Source organism: Zosterops lateralis (genome assembly GCF_965231275.1).
Source record: "Zosterops lateralis genome assembly, chromosome: 1".
Classification (NCBI taxonomy): Eukaryota; Metazoa; Chordata; class Aves; order Passeriformes; family Zosteropidae; genus Zosterops; species Zosterops lateralis.
In genome coordinates this window covers 20946997-20972313 of record NC_139762.1, presented here as the reverse complement: position 1 = coordinate 20972313, position 25317 = coordinate 20946997, and the positions used below count along the sequence as shown (strand labels likewise).

At 37.2% G+C, this 25317-nt stretch overlaps 1 protein-coding gene across 4 annotated transcripts in view; it reads left to right on the top strand.

Moving 5' to 3' along the window:
* The window catches only part of CACNB2 (calcium voltage-gated channel auxiliary subunit beta 2), a 247294-nt gene that overhangs the window by 210746 nt on the left and 11231 nt on the right, over positions 1–25317 (top strand). For all 4 annotated transcript variants that reach the window (XM_083857666.1, XM_083857665.1, XM_083857667.1 and 1 more), the window contains 7 exons: positions 928–1061; positions 4446–4526; positions 4809–4867; positions 7898–8007; positions 21637–21788; positions 22599–22694; positions 24012–24197. In XM_083857666.1, coding sequence (XP_083713792.1) covers positions 928–1061; positions 4446–4526; positions 4809–4867; positions 7898–8007; positions 21637–21788; positions 22599–22694; positions 24012–24197 — 818 coding nt within the window. The remainder of the gene's footprint in view (positions 1–927; positions 1062–4445; positions 4527–4808; positions 4868–7897; positions 8008–21636; positions 21789–22598; positions 22695–24011; positions 24198–25317) is intronic.

Sequence of the window (25317 nt, the reverse complement as noted above, 5' to 3'; positions counted from 1 at the left end):
GTTTTAGATGTAGTTGGCAGGTATCTGTTCTACTCAGCATTTCAGATAATATGACTTTACGTTTTGAGAGTGTATTTATTACTGAGTCTGTGAGGATTCCTGTTGAAATTGTTATTACTTGCTAGAAGTGGTAATTAATTTGTGGTTATGGTATAAACATTTTTTTATATATTCTTTTGAGGTAGAGATTGAACAGTAACGATATTCACTTCCATTTTACCCTGCCTTCGTCCTCGCTCTTTACATAGGATCCATGTCTCTGAGCCAAGCTGGGATAAATTTCCTTTCTTCTGCTATCCATTCTTTTTAGTTTTCGCTATTAGTAGATCTGTGTTTACTTATTCCTAATAAATACATCTTATGAGTATGATGCATTTTTATTTAAAGAGATTAAAAATGCCAATTGTAGTTCATCCTAAGATTAATGTAGATAACATTGTACCACTGTCTGGCTGGTTTTGTCATCAAAAATTATTTTTCTTCTATTCCTTCATTTCCCATAGACACAGTAGTGACATTTCAAATTTCAACTGATATCCAGTTTCAATTAGTGTTCATTGCTATAAAATAATTCAAATGTTGTTGACCAAGTTCTGTTGTTTACATTGGTGAAAATCTTATATATTCCAGTGAATACTTTGGATTTACACTGGTGTAACAAGAACAAACTTGGCCATTGGTCTATTTTGTTAATGTTACATTAGCTGTTACAGATTGCCTTCTGTCTTCTAATCCTAATGTACAGCATCTTTAAATTTTTCCTTTTGTTTTATTGTGGTTTTTTTTCTCATGGTTGACTTATTTATTTATTTATTTATTCATTTATTACTCTGGACAGTTTTATTTCTCTTTACCTGTAATTTCCTTTTTAACCTATCTTTACTTTCCCTGTCATCTGATAATTCTGAATTGTTTGTCTGTATATAGCTGTAGACATAGATGCCACTGGCTTAGATGCAGAAGAAAATGATATTCCAGCAAACCATCGCTCCCCTAAACCCAGTGCAAACAGTGTAACATCACCCCACTCCAAAGAGAAAAGAATGCCCTTCTTTAAGAAGGTAACACCGACTTCCAAGCTCCCATCTGTCCACCTGCTCACCTGCACTGCGTCGCATTTCTAGTCCTGTTAACTGTCTGTGTCCTTTGACAAGCCAATAACATGCATGCTTTGTTGTTCTTTGTTTCTTTTCCATGCTGCTGTAGCTAAGCAGAAGCAGAAATCGGTAAGTTTATATCAACATCGCCTGTGTTTATCCTGCCACTGGCATCATTAGCATTATGAATCCAGATTAACAATGCAGCTGTTCTAGAGTTAAGGATGAAGAGATGTGTTGAGCTGATAGTGGATTCATTACAGGAAAACAGGCAAAAGTTCAGTGTGTCTATGAAACTATGCTACTTACTTATCCTTTTTGATGGAATAATAGGACACACTTAGAAGGCCTTCTAAATGTTTGAGAAAATTATTTCTAGCATTGTAATGCACCTCTCCAGTGCATGCTTATTCTTTCTATATCTTTCTCAAGTTTTTTTTTTTTTTTTTCTTTATTACTCAGTCTGTTGAAATCATTATTGGACTCTATCAGATACACAGATTGGACTTAGGAAACAAATTGCAAATTCATTGTATTTTTACTTTAGTCTGTACTTAAGCTTTGAATTCACTAGGTGCAAAGTCTGCAAGTGCACAGGACCAGTGGAAAACCTCAGACTTGTTTTGACAGTTTACTTCAAGGTTTTTTTCTGTTGTCATGTATAAATTATCAGCCAAATGTTCTTGCCATCCATCAGTGAGACTTTTTTAGTATCTCAGCTATTGGAAATGGTACTGGTGGTTCCCAGGAGAGCCGATGTCTCTCCATAGATAACCCAGATAACTACAGAATTATGCAATTGGCATCCTGTTGTGAAAAGCTGCAATATGTTTCTACGACCTTTGCTGGCATAAGTTAGCAAGACATTAGGTAGCAGCCGAACTGTGTAGTGAAATACTGCATTTTGACATTTTTGTTTTAAAATCTTTAGTCTTCATAGCTCTCATTCATTTGGTTTTAACTACTCACTTAAATCTGCAGGTAATGACAGACTTTTATAGTGCTTAAACAGTGCCAAGTGACATTGTCGTCCCTACTGAGGATGCTCTTGTGTTTAATAAATAGATCTTAGTTTCTGTCTCTCTTTTCTTGAACTCTTTTACATAGTATTGAATTCTTCTCATTTCCAAAGTCACTGCTATTGGCTTCAGGTTGGTCTGTTAAGCCTGGTGTGGAAATCAACAATGGGTTCTTACTTCTGAGTAATTTCTTACTTAATCATATTTTTAATTGTATAAAAATTATAAGGAAGAATAATATGTGTTGACATGTATTAATGCTTTCTGCATAAGCATCTTTCAAAGATGCAGCTTCTAGATGAACCACCTTAGACCTGGATGAGGGTTACGTCTTTTACTCTGTGGTGTCTCTTTTCTTCCGTATCAGAATCATTACTAGTGCTAGTGGGGTTGGTAATAGTGACATTTACAGTACATACTGGATGGCCATCGCAAAGTAATCTACATAATCAAACCACTGAGTAAAAGCCAAATGGTCAAATCTGCCAGGTTTTATTCTGAGTTCGTATTTGAACTTGAATCTGCAATGAAAGCTGTATAGTTCAGTGTCGGTCTCTTAGAAAATATTAGATTCTCTACTGCTAAATTAAGAACTTTTAATACTTCCATTAGATAACTTCTACTCAATTTTCTGCTGACAGCTTCATTATTTCAAGCTGTAAAGATTAGGAAAAAAATGCCCATTGCAACAGAACAGATTTTAAAAACACCCCATATTCCATCAAATAAGATAATTTCTGTGCTTGCCCTTATTGTCAAATAGCTAGTTAACTTCTAGCATGAATGCCTTTGGTTAAGTCAGCCACATTAAGACAAAGATCTGTTGCATCAGGGCACTCATGCTAAAAGCACTTGCAAAACTGTAATGAATTTTTCTTCTAATCCATCTCTAATATGCTTATCAGACTGGAGGACTGCTTTTGGATACAGGCCCAGCCTAATTGCAGGGGTTTGCTTTGAAACACGTTGAGTCAGATTCTGTACTGTGAAAAATAAATTGATTTCACATGCTTATGATGCCTTGGGCGCTGATATTCATTCTCATGTTATTAATTATCTTGTGAAACTACAGGTAACAAACAATAAATTACACTGAGGGACATTCACAAAAATGTTTTCTGTGTTTTAGACTGCTTTAGACTGCTGCTTGTGTAGCATTGTGTGCTGTCTCTGTATAAATGTCTGTCTTTGTGGGTTTGTGTTTTGGAATGTATATACTTATTTTAATGTTATTGCGAAATACCTTGGGATACATTGAGTTCTAGAACAATGAACAGTGTCTGTATCCTGTGATCTTGACTGATGTATTTGTACTATGTAAGCATTTGAAAAATAGATCTGGCATTTCTTTTTCTGTAACACCCACACATTTCTGGGTTTGGATTTCAGTCTTTTTTTCCAAAGACAAAGAGAAACCAAAACCTTCCTTATGAACAAAAAACTCTTTCTGAAAAGACCCCTTTCATGGTCATATATATTGAACAGCCACTTACTAAAGAAGAAAAAATAGCAAACTCAACAATTTAATTTTATTATATTGTATTGTGATAACAATATAAATCTTCTCCAATCCTTAAAAGGAGGCAATCTTTTTATTTTTGTATGTTAGAATACCTTTTTAGAAATTGTGCATGATACATCAGTTAGTATTTCGGTAAATCTGGTACTACCAGAATTCATGCTTGAGTGATGACAAGAACTTCCCAAAGTGGAAGAGATGCTATCCCAAGCTCTGCTTATGATAATTTTCTAGAAATACTAACTTGATCAGTCATTATTTTGATTTAATTTGTAATTGAATTGTGGGTGCAAATGTGGACGTCAGACTGAGTGCTGCCATGGGAATTTGCAGTGATGTCACAATGTTTTTTTTAAGCAGTGGGCAGATCTGAACATTAAAAAAAAGATACATTTTGCTTTTCTCATCTGCTTTTTTTTCTATTTTTATCTTTTACAATTTCCTATATAAAATCTATGTTGAAAACAGATGTCACAGCTGTAGAATTTGCCATTTCAATTTATTAGTTGTTGGAAATAACCTTTTTAATTTACCAGTTAGGAATTATGCAGTGGGAAATGTGCAAGAATAAGAGTTTTTAACTATCCAGGTAAATACAAAAACAGGAAACCCTAAAGTCAATAAAAAGTTTTTTTCAAAATAAATCCCTTGACCTCTTATGTCCTTATGTTATGCTACCACTTTCTGGGAAAAGTTAATGAATCTGAAATTCCTGTGACATTACTGGAAATTCAGAGTTCCTAATACTGTAAAGAGTGTATAACACTTTCTCTGGGTGCTGTGATGCTGAAAACTTTTTCTGTTTTGCAGACAGAGCACATCCCGCCCTATGATGTAGTGCCTTCTATGCGACCAGTAGTTTTAGTGGGGCCTTCTCTGAAGGGATATGAGGTAATTGGTTGTTGTAAATAGTTTCATTTTTGACAAATTACTGTCCTTCATTTGTATTTGATAATTTATAACATAGGCAAACATCAGACAGTTTTTACTCCTACTCAATAGCTGCTTATTTGTATTTTACTTCATGTTAGAATTGAGGTTAAGAATAAATTGCATTCCAATCCTGTTGTTTGGATGCAAGATTTATTGTCAGCTTTATTATATAATATTATTAGCATTAAGTATTATTAATTTCCAATGTGATTATTAATTTGTTGGTCTTTTTCCTTCTAGGTAACAGATATGATGCAAAAAGCATTATTTGATTTTTTAAAACATAGATTCGAAGGGCGGTAAGTACTTTGCAATGCAAATATATTTCAGGTTCCATTTGGGTACTACCAGGTTAAGAAATAACAACATTGGACAAAATTGGGAATCTCAGCTAATTCCTTGATCAGTGGACTATAGTGTGGATTGGAAGTTTCCTTGACAAAGCATGCAGAGGCTGTGTTGCAGTGGGAAGTGTTCTGGGGTATATATTTGCTGAGAGTGGAAAAAAGGATGTGTTCTTGATGATTGTGACATTCACACTCCAAATTGCTAGATATTTATCTACAGATTAAAAACTTATTTTAAGTGTTTTTTCAAGTGATATTTCATCAATGCTTCCCAGTTTTTGAGCAAACTGACAAGAGCCATGGTTCCTCCTCAGCTTTACTTCCTTACTTGGCATCCAGCTTGGATAGAGTGATATGGGATTCAGACTACCTGGTATATGGAACTGTTAAACTTTTGATCCTCAAGATAGGAGCTTAGTTTGACAGTAGTTCTGGGCTCTGCAGTGGGAAGTTTCAAAAGGACTGGGATGAAGGGCTGGGCCAGTCCCCCAGCTTTGCTGAAATATGGTCACCCTTGGCAGTAGACAAGGGTGACAAGGGCTGCACTCACTGGGTTCTGATCTCAGTAGTTGCAGCACACTAGGCTGTAACACAATGAGATTTGTATTTGAGCCTTCAGGCATTACTGTAGTACAGATGTCAAATAATAGTCTGTTTCTAAAAGCAGTGCCATGGTCTATAACTCCAACATCACAGACCCATGGAGCAGAGACATCAGATGCATTCTCCAGACATGATTCTATTGGTTTTGGATCAAGCTCCAGATTAATGGGTCCTAATGGGTTGATGCTGAGAGGAAAAAATGTGAAAACAGGAAGATCTTATAATAATATCTGTAACTTCAAGGAATGTTCTATTTAGTTTGGAAGTGGACACATCCGTAACACTATTCTGTGTGTCCTGCTGCTGTAAAACCTTTGAAGAGGGGGCTTTGAGGTTTTTTGTCAATAGCTTCAGTTCTTTAAAATACCAGACACTGTGGTTTAAACTGGTGGATTTTCTCAGTCAGAATAATGGTGTCAATACCTAGCCACTTTAGTAGTCACTCTTTTTATTAGTCAGGATTGTCAAACCTGAGAAAATATACCTTCAGAATTGGAAGTTAACAAAACATTTATTGCAAGCAGAAGAAAATTATTGCATCTTTATGTCTTTAAGTATTTTCAAGCATGTCAGATTTCCAGTTGTAGAACCAGTTGTGTCGGGGTGAATCCACAAATACTCCAGTTAAAATTTGTCTGTAGTAGCAGACTTGAAGCATCCTAAACTTCAGTAGTAATTGGAATCATTACTTAAGGTCCTGAACAAAATTGTACCAGAGCATCTCAGACTCATGCTACTGCCTTGAGCTGCCACACTGCTGGCCCTGCTCTCATTGCAATTGTTTTGCAATATGAACATACACACCCTTTGTTCTGATACCAGACTTGGTCTTTCTGAGGTGACATTTCTCAAAGACATGAAAATATCCTCAGAAAGATGGTATAAAGTCTGAAAATGAAAAATACTATTTTTCAAAGATAAACAGACTGATAAATTTAGTATTGTTCAATATACCATAATTTCATTTAAAAAGGCAAAATTTTTCCATTGCCTGTAGGAAGAAAGTCTGGCAGGAAAAAATCCAAATCAACACAAAAAACCAAAAATCTGTGTAAGTTTGGAGTGTCCTTCCATTAGCAAATAAAGAAAACTAATAACTGTACCAGTATACATATTTAATTTAAGACAAATGGCACTTTCTGTGAGGAGCTGTGCCAGAAATCACAATCTTTGGTTGTGGTTTTAACTTAAGTTAAATCATGCCTAGATTTCCAAAATTATATATACTAATCAGTTTTGTGCTCATAATTCTGTTTTTTCATATTAACTTCTGGCTCTGTTATCTATTTTTTAGATAAGTGCATACACGTGTTGAGTTCATTGGGAAATGGCCTACTGGATTACATTTCAGATGAACAAATAGCATCTGACTGTGCTTGCTAGAGAGGAGCCCTCCCACTTCTTAGCAAATCCATTTCCTCTTTTAAATTGCAAGTAAAATCCTACACAGAAGAACAAAGGAATATCATCAGTCTGATTTAACTCTCAGCACTGGAAAAATGCGACCTCTAAACCTCATTAGACCAGAAAGTTTGGAAACAAACTTAAGGGTGCATTATGACCCTGTAAAGCAAAACAAATCAAAAGTAACTGTTCTCCTAGGAAGAAGAATATGCAGAAGGTTATGTAGCAAGTCAGTGCAAACAACTGAAACTTACCACTTCTTTCTTGGCTCATCTTTTCTCATAAACACAAAACCATGCCTGCCAGATAGTCAACCTAGACTTTTCAAGTATGTGCTTCTCCAAGTTACAGTTCCTATTTTTAGGTGGCTAGCATATTGCTAGCATAAATCTTTCTGGAAAATTACAGGTAGCTCTTGCACTCTGTTAGAAAAACACATGCTAGTAAACTGAACAATAAAAAAAAGCCAAAAAACCCCAAACCGAAACAAACAAAAAACCCCCCAGAATTATATTGCTGGATTAATTTCCCTGATAAGCCTTACCATTACCATTTAATTTTGCATATCCCTACGTGTCTTACAGGCATGGGTAAAGTCAGCCAAGTTGACATTCAGTAATGTTCAAGAAGTCAGGGAAAGGAGAAACCAGCCTGTTCAACTGGGCGTGCTGGTGAAATGTCAGACCCTCACCAGACCTGGAAACCCCAGGGAAGTCCCATCTTCTGCAGCAATCTCTGACCTCCTCCTGCCTCCCCTCCCCCCAGGCACGTGTAGGAGGATGACTTATCAGTAGTTATTGTAGCAGTATTAAGTTAAAGTTTTTTCTCTGTTCAGATTGGCTGAAGCAAACTGGGCTGCTGAGAACTTATTTTCCTGTGTAGTCTTAGCCATCTTCTAGTATTAAACAAGAATTCTCCTCACATCCCTGAAGGAGAACGAATGTTAAGTACTATTTTGCTGTATTTATTTTGCAGTATATCAATTACACGAGTCACAGCAGACATCTCGCTTGCCAAACGCTCAGTATTAAATAATCCCAGTAAGCATGCGATAATAGAGCGATCCAACACGAGATCAAGCCTAGGTAAGTACCTGTGATGATGCTATCTGTGAATTGCCTGTGAAGTATGCTACTCTCATTTCATATCTATAAGCTAAAAATAGCCTTCTCTCTGCTGTGAGAAAATCACAGTTCCCATAATAATTCAGAAATCCTGGCACTAGAAATAATTTTTAAATCACTATCAGGCAAACTTCCTATAGTGCTGATTTTAGTTTATTCTGCTTATGCTCAGTTTTCATGTTTTGCTGTTTGTCTCAGTGGAGAGAGGCGGCCATCCATATAAAAATCTAAAGACATGTTCTTCTGGTTAAATAGAAATGACGGTTTTCAAATACTTGGAATTATATGGATATTATTGATATTATGCATTATTTTTGATAAGATTACTAGTAGTGATACTTAATACCATGAAGCCTGAGAAAAATTTTTGGTGTACACGTTTTTTGAATTTTTTGTATCAGTTTAAACTAATCATAAGGATGGTACAAAAAAAGAAAGTATCCAAAAAGGAGATGTTTTTAAAAGTTATAGCTAAATTCATAGCCTAAATATCTGTCATCTTACTTGAGTCTTTTTATACTGAAACTTGTCCAGTTGTATCAATAATTAAACATTTATTACCCAGAGAGAAAAATGTAAATGAGAAGTTGTAATTAAATGTAACCATTTACAGTACAGGAGGCTGCACTGGAGCTTCCCATACCAAGGTGTCCTTAGAGTTAGGAGGAAAGGGTGATCATTTTGGAGTCTTAAGTCCTGACTGCCTTTTCCTTTTCTCTAGAGTGAGATGTATTGTATCCAGGACTCTGCTGCTGTCACAGCTGCATTCCGTGTGTAGAGACACCAGGAGTATAGGGGAAGGTTCCTTGTCCATGGCAGGGGGCTGGAGCCAGATGATCTTTAAGGTCCCTTTCAATACAAACCATTCTATGACTCTAAGATGAGTCCTGCCAGGAGTCTACATCCTTGTGTAAGGCTTGACTGAGATACAGGACAAAAGTCCCATAAGAAATCCTGCTCAAGTCCTCCATCAAATACCAAATAGCTACATCCCAAGTGAATACTCCTGTCATGTTTCTGCCTTTACAGAGTTGCAGGTTCCCCTTAGTCACCTTTGAGAGAGATTGGTTTCCCCTAAACACAGGATTGCATCTTGAAAAATTGTAAATTTTGTGGAACAAGGAATTTGTTCCTATTAAATAAGTTCTTATCAGTTTTGCAACAAAAAAGATTCCGACAACACCTGAACTGTGGCTGAATATTTAATGTTTGCCTAATATGGCAAACATTTTAGAATAAGCTTCTCCCCCTTAAAAATTTTGACTTCCCTTTCTCAAAAATTTGTTTTGTAAAGCCTTCACTATCAGCTATATGAAGGCTGTGAATTTTTGCTTGAAAGTAGTGTGTAGCTTCTAAGTGTGTCTTATTTTAAGTATTTTCAAATATCAAAATGCAATGTATTGTAACAACATAATTAATATCTTTACACATAGGAATATTCTTCTGTGTGAATTTCAGTCTTGTCACCAAAGACTGTTTAATAATCTAATGAAAAGATAAAGTGTCACTTATTTTGAGTAGGACTGAAAATCGGTAATAAGTATGGAGGTCAGCTAGTCTTGGAACAAAGAGAATCATGATGATTAAGTTTCCAGCCTCATCAGCAAAAGCTTGTGCAATTTTGCAATACTGTACAAATATATGCAGCAATAAAAGTGCATCATTCATTCCTCCTGCTAAAATATTCTCATATATGTGAAACATCGCAAAATTCTATACAGGAAAAAAAAAAATCAATAAAAACTAAATTCTGCCCAATCTGGTATACCTTTATTTCATGTCGAACCGTACTCTTGAAAGCATCAACTTTTTTTCTTTGTATCAAGGTGCTTTTTTTAGATGGAGGTATTTAAAAGGGGAATTCTGACGGAACATCAGTTTGAGACACCCAGAAGATGACAGTGGTTATGTATATATGCAAATATGTGGATAGATAGGTAGATGTGTCTCTAGTTTTTGTAACAGGCCTATTATTAAGATTTCCTGCTACATATCACGTTTTCAGTTGCGTATAATTGTTCTAAAAATTAACTGATTTATAAAATAACTTTGAAGATCTTTGACCAGAGCAACTGGGTCATTCTCTCATAAAGTTATGGCAACAATTGTTTTTACATATGCTAAAATATTCTCAAACCCTTTTCTTTCAGAAGCTGTAATACTTCCATTGTTCTAGTCATCTAGCAGGGTTTTGAAATTTGGTAGTGAACCAAAAAAATTTTCAGTTACATGTTTCTGGGCAATTTTGTGAAAATAAGGAGAAAACTTGACCAAATTATTAGAAGCTGCTATTAACACATGCCAGGCTTTGCATCTGAATTGTTTGAAGAGTCATCCTTCCTTGGCAAGGTCCAGAAATGATGCTGAGCAGAACCTGCTCTCAGCAGACTGAGTCAGGGCAGCTGAGCAGAACTGAGGTGAAAAGATGCTCTTCTTTAAAATTGCAATCCCTCCTTTGCTGTGCACTATGGAGAACGGAATAAAAAGCTGTTTACTTTCAAGATGTTCACCTAGGGGAACAGGTGGCTTGCCAGGCTAAGGCAGAAAGGCAGGTAGTGAAAATCCATTCTGGAAAAGGTTGGACTTATAGAGAAGGAGTTGGGATAGCCAAACCCACTGATGAAGCACCTCCAGGTCATTGCTCTAGGCATGGGATAAATCATGGGAGGACAGAAATCAGACAGGAAGTCAGGGAGGAAACTGATGTGGCAGCAGTGTCAGAAGGAAAACTGAGATAAAATAAAATAAGCTGGAGTCAGAAAAGGTAACTGCTTTTATAAGAGTGGGAAAACCCTTGCAGAAGGCAGAAAAAAAAAGTACAGGGTATGTTACAGCCTGTTCCCTTGCCTAACTGCAATGTACCTCAAGGCAGAAATAAGAGTCAGAATCAGAAAACATTATTGTAGTCTGCTGGTAGGTGACAACACACCACTGCTAAAGTATTTACACAACACACCAGTATTAATTGCCTAAAGTAGAAGAGGTAAGTGGCAATATTGCACTATATTGCAGATTTTTTTTTCCATTTGTGTGATGAATTTGCTATAAGTCAACAAAATATCCTATTAGACGAATATTATTAGTTTTACAAATTCAAGTAGTGCAAAATAAAGGTTAGGAAATGGTAATAAGAAGGCTAACTGTGCAGCCTTTTAGTATCTTTAGGTTATGTAGGCTGTGATCCAGTCTTTGGTCAAATATTTACAGGTCCTCTGCCATAATATTCTTGAAAAATGTATAAATAGTATGGAGAATTGGATGCAATGCAATTGCCCCAGTGCAATAGTGGCCTTTGCTGCTTCTGATACAGAACTGCTGTGTAATACTGGATTAGTTATTTACAGACTTTATGAAGGTGGCTATTTTTTCCCAATGCTCTTTGTATGCTTCAAGCATCTTTTGTAGAAATACTGAGTATTGTAGCTGAAACAGAAGTTCAAGGTTTGGACCTGTCAAATAATAGAATATACCATCAAAATCAGCATGTTGCATGGTAATGCACTGATTTGGAGAAGGGGGATGGAAAGCAGGCTCCTTGTAAAATACCAGCCTTGTGGATCCTCATTCCCCAGGAGTTTTCTTGTTTTAGGCTCTACTCTTTGCAGACATTTAACTGGGGAGGTATTCTTTTCATTCCCAGCCTAGCTCAAAGAATTTTTTCCTTCTCTCACATCAATACTGATACTCTGTACTGACAGTACAGAGCAGCATCAGGAATGTCCCAAGTCTCAGTACTGACTTCTAAAAGTAGCTTCAAGGTTATGTTCCAGTTTGGAGGAAAGAATCCCCAGGAATCAGGATTTCCTGATTTTTATTTTGAATATAATTTCTACTGGTAATTACTCTGAAGAATCAGACATTTCTGAAAATTAATCCCACTGAATTATTCATAATTTATGATTATTCTTTGTAATTCAGTTTTCTCCTTGGAATATACAAATAATTCCAGCTTCTCACCGAACTGGGATGTTTCAAAGGGAAAAGAAAAATCTCTTTTTTTGCAGACGCCACCAAAGTAAGCTCCATAAAATAGCCCATAAATGTTTTATGCATTCTGTTTCCAGAGAAAGATTAGAGCCATGTGTTCTAAATGAGATGTGAAACACGTATTTGACAATGAAGAGGACGTAAATTATTCAATGACTTCTTATCAGTTGACAGTGTATGGAGCTGCATACTGAATGAGACAGCAGCCCTAAAGGAACAACTATATTATATGTTCCTGAATATGCTCTCTTGTAATACAGATCACAAAAGATTTGGTTTAGGAGAGCTGTTTTGGCGTTTTGTATTTCATTAGCATTAGCTTTGCAGCCAATAGTATTCTCTACTAATACAAGTTTTATAGATACATCATTAAATCAGGACTCACATCACATTAGTTCTTTTCTACTATCTGCTGCAGGTATGTTCAGAGTCCTGGAAAATGAATTTTTTCTCTATCTACATTTTCCCTTTTTTAAAATGAAAATAATAGGGTCTTTTCCCCAAATTGCTGGCTGGGAGGAGATGAGGGAGAGGGAAGGAAGAAAAAACCCTACAATTTAAGCAAACACTAAATTTTTTGCTGGTTTTTTGGGTGTGTTTTTTTGTTGTTGTTGTTTTTTATTTTGTTGTTGTTGTTGTTGTTGTTATTGTTGTTGCTGTTGTTGTTGTTGTTTTTTGTTGTGTCCAGACTGTCTGCAGTTAGTTAGTTCTAGCCTAGGTGTTTAACACTGGTATTTGTCACAGTAAAAATTTGTTGTTGTTAAGAAAAAATAGTATTTGTTTTGGTTTGCTCTGAAAGGGTCTCCTGCCTGCACAGCTATGCAATGTGGGGAGATCAGTTGCTCTCTTCTCTCTCCTCCTTAAACAGTCATTGGCACATGGACAGAGACCTATGTGGTTTATTCCTAGATCTGGTATAATTTGAAAGTGCCTTTTTGCAAATATATAGCTATAATATATATATATATATATATATATATATAGCAAATATAGCTATCCAGAACTGCTTTATCCAACCCAAATCCCGCCTTCCTTCCAGATTCAATGGAAAGCTATTTTTTTACTCATCAAACTTTGTGTAGTGGTAGCTCATGCAGCCAGGCCACTGATCTACCCCTCGCTTATGATCACGTTCGTGAGCAGCAGTTGTAACTGCAGCAGAGAAGGCTATTTCTTAGACTTCTGAAAATAGTTTGTTGTTTTTTAACTATTATTTTCATAAGTATTCCATCAATTACTTAAAGTAGTACAAAGGTAGTGTGCTTGATATATCAATACTGAATATTTTTCTCTGGGAAATAAATGTACCTCTTTTTGAGAACTCTTACCTTATCACCCAGTACAGGTCTGCAGTGTTGTACATAGCACAGAAAGCCGTGAAGTGAGCACCATTCTTTGGAATTATTTAATAGACAAACTAGTATTAATTTCAAAGAGACACACACCAACAATGTGATAATCGGAAACAGGAATAGCCACGAGGAACTGGATTTACAGGATTATAAGAGAGTCTCAGTCAGCTTATAATGCTGTACACACCTATTGACTGACAGTTTGCTTTTGTAATGGAATCAGTTAAAAATAGACTTGGGATTTGACTTATTGGAAACCAATGCTGCCACTGAATATCTACTATAAAATTAATGTTCTCGAGAACTTTTTAAAAATAGTTTCTGGCTCATAAAGATTTAGGTGGATAGTACAGTCTTATTCCTTTCTGTCTCAGTTTGAGGCAGGACACTCTCTAATTAAGCTTGTTTTGATGTAAAGAGAAATGTTTGCTTGTCAATATTTTTACGTATTTTAACACGTGAGATGTTGAAGGAGAGAGCAAATTTCTTTAAAAGCCTAGAAGAAATCTGTAATTTTGAAGAAATGTTTTTCTCCAAGAAGGTACAGTACATGGTTAAATCTTATTCATTTGAAAATCAGCCCCAATTGGCTTAGTTAAATTTTTATGTGGACACATGCCATTTGCAGAAACTGAACCAGCTTTGTGCTTTTGCTGCATTTCTTTGTCAAAAGAACCCAAACCTTTTTCTGTGTATGTTACACTTGTTATAACCTTACCTCATGCTGTATGCTTTGTATAAAACCTGATTGTGTTGGCTTTTTCCATTCTTTGCTTCATTAATGCTCTCCCTTTCCAGATGTTTTAGGTATGTATACAAGCTTGCAAATTACTTTTCCTGCTGTTTTGTGTTCAGTGCTTTATTGTGCCTCACATAACCACCGTGTGTTTCTTGCATCTGGCTCACTGACAGACAAAAGCTGATCCTGTACTGTGTTGCTAAGTCTTTCTTTTAGAAAACCTTGCTGGTTTTCCTCATTTATTTTCAAGTAATTCTAAAAATAAAGTTGACATTGACAAGTAAACACTACAGATTAGGTATTCCATTGAGTATTTCTGAGACGTGTGCACCTAATCTGCGTGTTCTGACACAGACGTGTGACCGTGGATGTAAAATGTGTCATTGTGTTTCTGGTAAATCGATTGCCATCATGTGCCTGGGAGTCTGTTTATTTGCTTTCCATGTGCATACAACCTGTCAGGCATTACATGCACCCAGTTTGCATGTGCAATTGAGCACCTGCCTTTGGAAGACTGTCTCTAAAAAGTGTATAGATCTTCCATTCATATCATTAGGTTGATACCCCAAAGTTTTATCTTCTGAAAATGAGATATAAATGCTCCCAGAAATAGTAGTGGATTAGCTGTGCAAATTTCAGCCTTGTGGGTTTTTTTCCCCTTGATATTTGTGTGAAAAGCCAATTGAATGTTTGAAACTCTGGTAAGAATTTATTTGTTAAATATATTAATATACACACATACACACTGTATGCATATATATATATGTATATATGATATTACTATGTATTCTCCATGTCTGGTAATTTAATGACAGTTGTGGTATAGGATAAGTTTCAAGTAAATGCTTCCTCATCTATAAATAAAAAAAATAAATAAAAGAGTGCTAGTTAGGCCTCATAAAAATCCTTCATTATGACAGAGGCCAAGGAACAGGAGTGCAAAATTTGGGCTTAACCAAGAGTATTTCTTTCCCAAAGTCTCAGAGATCTAATATAGTTCAAAGAAAATAAAGGAGGTTCAATATGTTACGGAAAATCTTGATTGTCCCTTTATAATTTTATCTTCAAGATAGCTGTGACAAATGTTCATAACTCTCACTCTCAGGTATTAAATGTTAACCTGGTAAACCTGATCGTGCCTTGAACCAGAATGCAGTAAAATAGCAGCTAAGAGCTTTTGGATTTTCAAAGTTGGTGTCTGTGTCCCCATTTTATCCAAGACTAAAAGTTTATGTTGTTTAACCAGAATGCAAAGAAGTCTGGGCTCAGTTGTGTTCTCTGCTAAGAGAGGCATGGACTCATCATTCCCATTGCCATGACAGGGCTATGATCACCTTTAGGATGGCTGTTGGTTGGTCTGGCTGAGACTTACGCACTTTGCATAATAATTAAACTTTCCCTGGAGAAGGAACTGGGATCCATGTGTTTTGCCTCCCACTCTGAGCATCAGGCTGCAGAGTCAGTATCTCTCCCACTCAGTGAATACGCAAATGTTTTGTGAGTGGCACACCATCAGCAGGAGGGGTTGGATAGCCAGGGATGGAGTAATTCCACATCCTATCTGTGAGAAAGGCTGAACATTGTTATTTATGTTTATTCTGAGAAAAGCAACAGACCAAGGGAACACTTCCTTGGTGCCTGTGTATGGACTAGATCTGTAAAAACCTATAGCACTGCACTCAGTAATGAGGCATGGTGCACAAATACCCAAGTTATTGCCAGCCTGACATGATGATATCCATTCTGAACTATGCAGAGACGCTTGATTCCCTGGGCAAGTAGATGTTAGACTGCTTCTTTGCCCAGTCTTCCTATTACAATTACTCCTTAACAGAGTGCAGGGGAGCTTGATGATAGGAGCAGGGCTGTGCTGCTGCATGGCACCTTCTGGAGCTGTCGTGCTTCTTCCTGGCACAGTCATTTCAGTGCACCCTTGTGCAGTGCTCAGCCACTTGTGTTACTGCTGCAATCTGCTGCTTTCAATCTTTTCCATTCATAGGCCATTAGAATTTACTTCCAGTTTAAACTTGGCATAAGAAGCATCATTCCATGAATGCTATTGTTTTGCTAGCCCAGAGAAATGAGGCAGGAAGTAGACATTTTTATGTGCCATTTAGTATTTTTAAATGATGCTATTTGTTTTATATTTTCACATAATTACAGTGCTGCATTTCAGGAGATGTTAGTCCATTATAAATAGATCTTGGTTATGTTGAGGTTTCCAAACATGGGATTGTTTCTGTCAATACCACTTGGACGTGTGTGTACATTAAAAGCCATCTGAATTCTGCCTAAACTGAGCCTCAGCAGGCAGGAGGAGGAAAACCCTGCAGCTCGCCCCACAGCTCCCCTTCAGCAGAGCCCAGACAGGAGCTCCAGGCAGAGAGCAGACATGCTTCTTTCTGCCTCATCCCTTGCAGGAGCCCCATCTGTTAGGCATGAGTAACACATGCAGCCACTTTTCCTGGAAAATATTGTCATCCTCCCACTCCCACCCTCCCCTTCTTACGTAACAAGCTAGTGGCTAAGGTATTTGGTGGAGACCAGGGAAATCTAAGTATATTCACAAAACTACATTTAAGTTAGACTTTTGATTAAAATGCCTGTAATCCAGGTGGTTTTTGACCAGTTGCCTCTGGACTAATCTAAACCATTTATTCCCTCTTGCTTATTTTTTCCAAGATTTCTTCCTTCATAGCTAGATATGCCGGAGTAGAGGCACAAATCATTCTGCTCCCCAGCACTGGGCCACCCTGCAGTGTGAGGTTGGTCATGTAATCCTGCCTGGAGACTGTGAGATTAAGCCTCCCTGCCTGGGAAGGAATGGGGACTGCCCAGGCCAAGCCCCTGTTTGCTCCCTACCTGTCCAGAGCAGCATTGCTGCTTGAGGGGAGGAAAGAGGAAGATGAGAAGAAAGAGGCCAAACACTTACATACCTGTGGGGTTCCTTCTTAGCTTTCTCTGCTGGGCTCAAACCCCTTGTAGCTTATGGGATCACCTTGGTAGGAACCTCTTTGCTTTGTTTCCAGTGAGCACAGATCCCTGGTGCAGTCAGGAGTAGCCTGCTATGGCCTGCATTCTGCTCACAGCAGTACCCCATGGAGAGACACTGGGGATTTTTCACTTGATATTAAGCATGTGTGTACACACGCATGCTCACAAATTAAAATTAAAAATTTTAATTGTGTCAGTCAAGCTCATGATCTTGTTCTCATTATGTGGGCACAGCTCAATAATTATCACTTCCTTTTATTTATTTATTTATTTATTTATGATTTTCTTGGATTTCAGATATGGCCTTTACTCATTTCTAGCATTTTTTTTTGGTGCAAGACATTCTATGTGGTTTTAAGGCACTGGGATAAAAAACTATGTTTTTTTTCTTTCACCTTTGTTATGGAAACCCTGAGGTTGCCTTATGCTTCTCAATACTTTAATTATAGTCATGGAGTTTAGTGGTAATTATTTTTAAGTAACTGTGTTTTTATAAAAGAATTAGCATTAAAAAATCATGGCTACTGATATCTGTTCTCCTTAATTTATAAAATTATTTCAAAGCCATTTGTGTAAGATGTTGCTAATCATTTTGTATTGTATACATTGACAGAGTTGTGTTCTTTTTATTCCATATGTCTGGAATATTAGGAGCCATGTTTAAAAAAAAACTCGAATGCTTTGTCTCTGCACCTGTTGAAGTTGAAATCATAATTTACCTATGATCTGTTTCAATAAACAAAACAGAGCCACCCATACCATAGACAGGTCAAATTTAATGGGATATAAAAGCTGTACTGTGCTCAGCTGAGAGTATGTGAATTTCACTGCTCCTTGTGAAGATCAAAATTTCTTTGCTGCCTCTAAGCAGTGTTTTGTACTTCACTTGGGCCTTTGCAGGCCAGATGCGCGTCCCTTTTACATCTCTGCCCTCTCATCAGGGTCTTGTTGAAACAAATTGCTGACGTAGCCACTGCTCTGTCAAGCTGAGAGTGCCAGTGGCTCCAGGCTTCTGTGGATGCAGCCCAGGTTTGCAAGAGGGTTGTGCTTCTCCAGCTGTGTAGCAGTTAGAATGTTCCTGTACCTTGGCATTACATAAGTGACTCCCAGTTCATCATGTTCTTAGTGAATTGACAGAGAGAAAATGTTGTTGTATCTTTGCCAGTATTTTAGGTGAGATTATTATTGTGAACTGGGAATGACTTTTCCTTGGAATTTACTTGGAATTCACTTGTGAGGTCCAACTTACATCAGTAAAGAATATTTGCTTCCATAATGGGCTAAGCGATTTACTTTTTCATTGCACTGAATATCTGTTCAAGGTGCAGTGTGATATTGGTTTATTAATATTTGGAAATAAGTTTAAATGTGCTGTATTTAAAACTCTCTGGGAGATATGTACTTACTGTTTCTTAGAGCTGACTCCTTATTATATGGAATAAATAGTTGAGTGCTCCTGTCATTTAAAATACATTCACTTTCTGGTTACCAAGGAGACCATATGAAATAGATTGTAAGGGTCACTTTAAAATTTGGTAGCTGATTTCTGGGTTTGAGTGTTGTAGCTGGGCTGTCAGTATTTCATGATGATTGTCACAGTCATTCTAATTATTTTTATACCTCTCATTATGATTGTTAAATACAATTTATTGGAGTTTAGTGTTATAACTTCACTCTTATGTCTCTCCAGTACATAAAAAAGGACATTATTATAAATAGATGGTATTCATGGAGGTGGGAAAATTGCAAAGCTATTACTGTGCTGCTTTGAAGATACCCTACTGTCACTGTTCTCAGCTCCCTATTTTAACTACCAGTGACATTTGTTTTACTATCCCCACATGACTTTTTGAGTTCTTTGCTTACTTTGGGCAAAAGTCTGAGAGAAAATTCATGTTGAATGTCTTGTTGTGAAGGAATTTTTACAGGTAGAGAATTAGGGTTTTGAGAGATAGTCTAAAGAAAAATGAAAACTATAGCAGTAGCAGTGGATAAAGCCTTTGTCATCCAAAAAGAGAAGCTACTATTATGTAAGTAATTGCAACAATCTTGTAAAGTTGGAATTCAAAAAGGATTTCAAGCAAAAGTTTTTTCTAGAAGCTGAAGAAGTACTCTAAGGAACAGGAGATCACGACCTCTTCAGCTATCCCTCTGGCATTTTTCCCATCTATTCCTGACTGAAGAGGTAGAGACACGAGTTCACCAGTCATGCAATGGAGTTTCTTGAACTTTCCTCCTATACCCAAGTTAAGAAAAATAAGTACCAAAATGCATTTTAATTGACAAAAAAAAAAAAAAAAAAAAATCTCCCTATCTTCTGACTCAAGTGGAAATTATTGGTTCATAGGACATAGTTACCTGCAGTTATTGCCATGGGTGTGTTTCACAATAGAAATGACCCTGAGGTATACTCTGCCCTGGCAGAGGGCATTTCAAAAAATATAGCAGGAAATGTAGTCCACAGAGACGTGTTCTCTACTGGCAGAAAAGTGCTTTGAGCAGTGTAGCAAATACTGCTTCCACAGACAAAATTACAATACAATGACATAGAGACAGATTTTGCTGGTTATAAATTGTCTTGAACAAGAGTTTTTTAGCAGTCTGGAATGCTCTTAAAATGATACATTAACTAATATTGTTATACTGTCTAAAGTGTTGAACCTGGTTTGAAATTGCAGGATAAGCTGAAAACTCATCATCAGAACAGCGTGACAAATTATCTCTGATATGTTTATTCTAGTTGTCATTTGAACTTAAATGAGGGATAGATTATTGACTGTCTTCTAAAACTCTGAGACAGTGGTTTCAGCAGATGCAACAAAGTTGTAGAAAATGTAATTGTAAATGTGCCAAGGACCATCAAAAGTTCTGTCTGAAAAAATGTCGTCCTAATTCAGACAGCAGCAGGACCACAATATTTTTCCAGACCAGCAGCAGAGCGTGCATTGATGTTTTCCATGCCACACCATGCACATCTCACAACGTTCACTGCTGTAAAAGACTGATTGTATGTGCTCACCCAAAACTCCAGATAACCACAAACAGTTGGAGGTGATCTCTAATAAATCCAAACCAATGTCCACCTCCTTCAATAAACGATATAATATATAGATTTTCTGATGACCGTTTAGATGTTACCTCATTTATAAAATGATCATAGCAATCACTTCTTGATTTGGGACCAGAATACTAGCTGAGATGCCGTGCTCTCTCTTGGAAATTTTGCAATCTTTTTATAGTGCCTGATTTATTTAGAAAAAATCAATATCTTCATATCTCTTGAAAGAGACTATTTGATGTAGAAAACTCTTTCTCTGGCCAAATCACATAGGTTGTGTTTTCAAGCAAAAGTTAAGCTTTTGCCAGCATAATAGACAAAAGGCTGCTAATGTAATTTCAAGAAACTCTATTAAATTTTTGGTACCTCTTCTTGACCTTTAAGTCTCTCTTGGTTGTCTTCTAATACTCTATTTGAATGGGCTAGATATCTAATCTGGTTTTGATTCATGAAGCGTGCACAACCTTTAAAGGGAAACCTATATGAATTAGTCTTGTCTGGCCCAATGACTTTCTTTATGGACTTGCACAAATCACTCAGCTTCTCTAATTCCTCTGTGAAATCAGCCAGTAGCAAGATTTGAGCAGGAAAATGTGATTTCATTTTAAAGATGATTTTGCTATTATAAGATGTAGTTTTGTTTCATTGGGGAATGAAGACAGTTTCTACACCACTTGTGAAAGCGGATGCAGCCCATCTGTCTTGGAGAGGTTTGCCCTGGAAAGTACTGCCAATCAGACAGGGTGCTGAGGAGCTGCGAGCATGACTACCAGAAGAAGAGATGATTTTCCTCTGGGAAAATCAGCTTTCCACAGCTCCTAGGATTGTGAGAAGGATACCACAGCATTATTTGGATTATTCAGTTATTTTCCCTTCTAAAAGTGTTTTACACATAATAGCCAAATTTTTAACGTGATACCATACTGAAGCCAGTAGAAAAAAACCTGTTTTCCAGAGCTTTGGTAAGTTGAAGTAAATGGTAAAACAGTAGCTTCTACTAATATAGTGATCATTATTTCCTAATGCCTATCTCATCAAGCACACCAGTTTGAGCAAATTGGTTCCTGGGTAAGACTGAAGTCTGAGCTGACATTATTTTTTACATGGAGCACATTTGTGACATAGTAAGATTGCTATTTGATGCAGCAAGCATTTGTACCCTTTTTTCTTATATGCGTGGTCTGGGGTCATGTAATAAGGTGTTATCAGTATCTCTCCAGACCGGAATAGCAGGAATTGGTGAGGTGAGAGAAGCAGGCAGTGCCTGCAAAGGCAGCAGAACAAGGGTGAAATGCTCTCAGTAACGCTGTATTCATTATCCTTCTGTGCCAGGGAAATGCACAGGTAACAACAACTTCAGCAACCAGAGGAGGAGCACCACACCAGTCTACTACAGTGTTACATTTCTTGTAACTAATCACTTCTTAGTATTTTCTTAACTCTAATTTTCTACTTTGCAGCTGAAGTTCAGAGTGAAATTGAACGGATTTTTGAATTAGCCAGGACACTGCAGTTGGTAGTGCTTGATGCTGATACCATTAACCACCCAGCTCAACTGAGCAAAACCTCTCTGGCCCCCATTATAGTATACGTAAAGATTTCTTCTCCTAAGGTAAATATTTTAATACCTTCATGTTCTCTCAGGGTTTTTTTGTTTTGTTTTGTTTTGTTTATTTTTGGTTTGTTTGTTTGTTTGGGGTTTTTTGGGGGGTTATGGGGTTGGGTTGGTTTTTTTGTTTGTTTTGGGGTTTTATGGGGGGGCTTTAAATGCGGAAAATTTCATGTCCTCATTTAGGTTCTCACCAATATATTGTTACTGCTTTCCTTTGGATAGTGAAGCATTAATAATCAAAAAAGTATCTGAGCTCTAGTGTTATCGAAAACCTATTTTGGAAAAGATGCTGTAGGTCCAATGAGTTTTTTAATTGGAATTGCACTTTTAGTATCAATCACATAAGTAGTGCTCATGGTTTGTTAAATCAAAATAATATGGAAATGAAAGAAGGATTTTCATAGAATGAGTAACAGACTGATTGCTAAACTTTAACATCTGATAATATACTCTTTCACTGTGTGTAAAAAAATTGCACAGACCTTGTGAAGAAGCATTTGAAAGAGAAAAATGAATTTGTGGGAAGAGAACTCAGGAGATCAATTTAAAAATTTCAGTTTAGAAACAAACAAAACCAGAGCAGCAGAGAAAAGGCAGGAGTGGAACTTTTTAGTGCTTGTAAAGGAAAGGAGATATTTGGATGTAAATCAAAGTTAGCACATCCTGGATGAGGGAACATGGAAAATGTTCTTGACGCCAGCAAATTTGTTCTGCTCATGTGAGCAGTTTCAAATGTAAACATTTTAGGTGGTTATATTTATATATTAAGTCTGAGCCTGCTCACTTTTTTTAATGTCTTATTTTTCACAGGTTTTACAGAGGTTGATCAAATCTCGAGGGAAATCTCAGGCCAAACACCTTAATGTTCAGATGGTGGCAGCTGATAAACTGGCACAGTGTCCTCCTGTGAGTTACTGTTAATTTATGTCTTGTCTCTGAAAGGTGCCTTTCTTTTCAAGCACGAGGTTAATTACATAATTTTCGGGATTATTTGCCCTCTTCTGGCCATATTTAACTATTGTTTTTCTGCAGAACACCTCCTGAGGTCTTGGGGCTCTGCACTAGGGTGCAGGGGAAAAGAAGTCTTAGTTACAATCAGTTATTGGGATGTGTGCTGATACAGTCAGTGCTTCAGTAAACTGAACATTTGTTATCAAGTAACATTACTTGATAAGTTTTAGGGGGTTATTGTTCTAAAAATGAACCCTCTTAGTGACTGTGCTTTTATCTCTGGTAGTTTAGAGTAAGGCCAGTGGTTTGAGTAACTCCTCTGGGACATCTGTCAGCACAGCCCACCACTGCTGTTGTTCTTGGTCAGGGTTTTGGCAAAGAGCTGAGTGGTACTGCATAGCTGGCAGCTCTGCAGTTCTTCTTCAGATATGCACTGAAGCAAATTCTCTCCGTTTCCACCTATAAGGGGAGGTGATGACACCCCAACTGGCATGCCTTGCTGCCTGCATACTCAGCTGTCAAGAGTATGGGTAAGAAACCAGAAGATGAGAGTACAGTTAAGTTGCAGATATAATTTGCCATAGTTACAGAGCTGAGTGAAGGGAACATCTTTATCATTTAAGTTCAAACATCTCAGTTAAGCAATGCTCAGGTCCCCAGGAAGTCAATGAAGAATGCTGGAGACCTCCATAGGCCGTCAAAGCTGCCTTCTGCTCCCTGACCAGGGTGGAAATGGATGAAACTCAACTCCTAAGTTTAGAACACTAAAATTAGACTGTGTGACTAATCTCTTACCTAATACTTGTATGACACTTGGAAACTGAATTATCTGTATTCTTACTGTTGTTAGTTATTGTTGTTAGTTATAACTTAGTGGCACTTATTTTGCCGTAGTTTTCTTATTCTACAGGGGATTGAATCCCTTTCTTGCCATTCCATTTTTTCAGTAGTTAATTCTTCAATATTTATCTGTTCTTTCTGTAAATTTAAGATTTGTTCAAGATGCTTCTTCCCTGTCTTCTTTGACTCTCTGTATATTACTATGTGGAAGTCACAAGGCCTTGCTTTAGCAAGTGTAACATTAGTGCTAGTTATGATTACGGTCTTTTGTATCAACTGCATTCAGAAAAACAAACACAAAAAAAGGTAAAAAGTCTTAATACAAGTACTAAAAATGTGGTTCATTTTTGATTCATGGAAAGCATGATCAATGTCTCTAGCTGATCTCCCTTTACCTGGTGATTATTCTCACTAAAACCTTTCCTTTATCAGGAAATGTTCGATGTAATTCTTGATGAGAACCAGCTTGAAGATGCTTGTGAGCACCTTGCTGACTATCTGGAAGCCTACTGGAAGGCCACACATCCACCTAGCAGCAATCCTCCTAACCAGCTTCTCACTCGCACACTTGCAACAGCCACCCTTCCTATTAGCCCAGGTCCAAATATTAATTTACAGGTACAGTTTTTATGCCGTCTCTTTTTTTCTTCTGCCAACTTCTCCTTCCAAAGCACATTCAGGCTGATACTAGAATATGCTGAATATGTTTTCCTGTTGTTGATAGATTAAGAGCTTTTTCAGTAGACATTCACCTATTTTCAGTATAAAAGGCAAATGCAAGCATGTTACTGTTATTGCTATTGAATTTATAGTAGCATGTGTTTGTGTATTGACTAGGGGGCTGGTTTTGATTCCAAGGACTAAGCTGGCCTGACTGAAAACATATGTTGATGTGAAATGGAATACTTCAGGTTTTATTGTGCCCAGGACACCACTGTGCCAGTAATATTTGTATCAGCCATGAGCATTTTATAGCTGGCCACATGTGATCCAGTCAGAGAAATAAAACTAGACTAAGACCATGCACATTCCAGCGCCTGGTAATGTTCTGACTGATGGGCAGACTATCACTAATAGGCAAATCCCAGCCCCAGAGGCCCTGCATGACAAACTGGGTTATGTACAGGGCAGATCCACAAATGTCAGAGGGAAATCTTATCCAATCTTCCCATAGGCTGTAGAGGTTGAGGATGACTGACTGTATTAGTAAAGACTCAAGGTCAAAGTGGCCCTTCCGGTGTTTCCTTTGTTCTTTTATTCATTGGCCATTGCTGTGAGAAGTACAGACTTCCTTCTGACCAAACTCTTAGTCCCATCCAATCCTACTGCACTGCATGTTGTGCAGAAAGACCTTGAGAGGCTCTGTGTTTTGAACAGCAGGGACACTCTCCACTGAGCTGGGAAAAGCAGGCTTTATTCCTGCCTCTGCACTGATGTGCCTGTTGATTTGGGCATATTTTGTCCCCTCTATTCTCCTTCGACTTTTGGTTTGTATAATTTTGTTGAGGTGTTCAGCATAAAGAGATGCTTTCCTTTGGATATGTGTTGCATGATATGTAGTGAAGTGTTTAAAGATGATACGTCATTATAAGTAGTGAGTGACACCTTGAGGCTGAGAAGATCACAGAGGGGGATAAAATAGATCTGTCACGGATCAAATAAAGACTTACTACATCTAAATTTCTACCTAAGTTCAATATATGCCCATAAATTATATACATGTGCAAGTTACAATTCA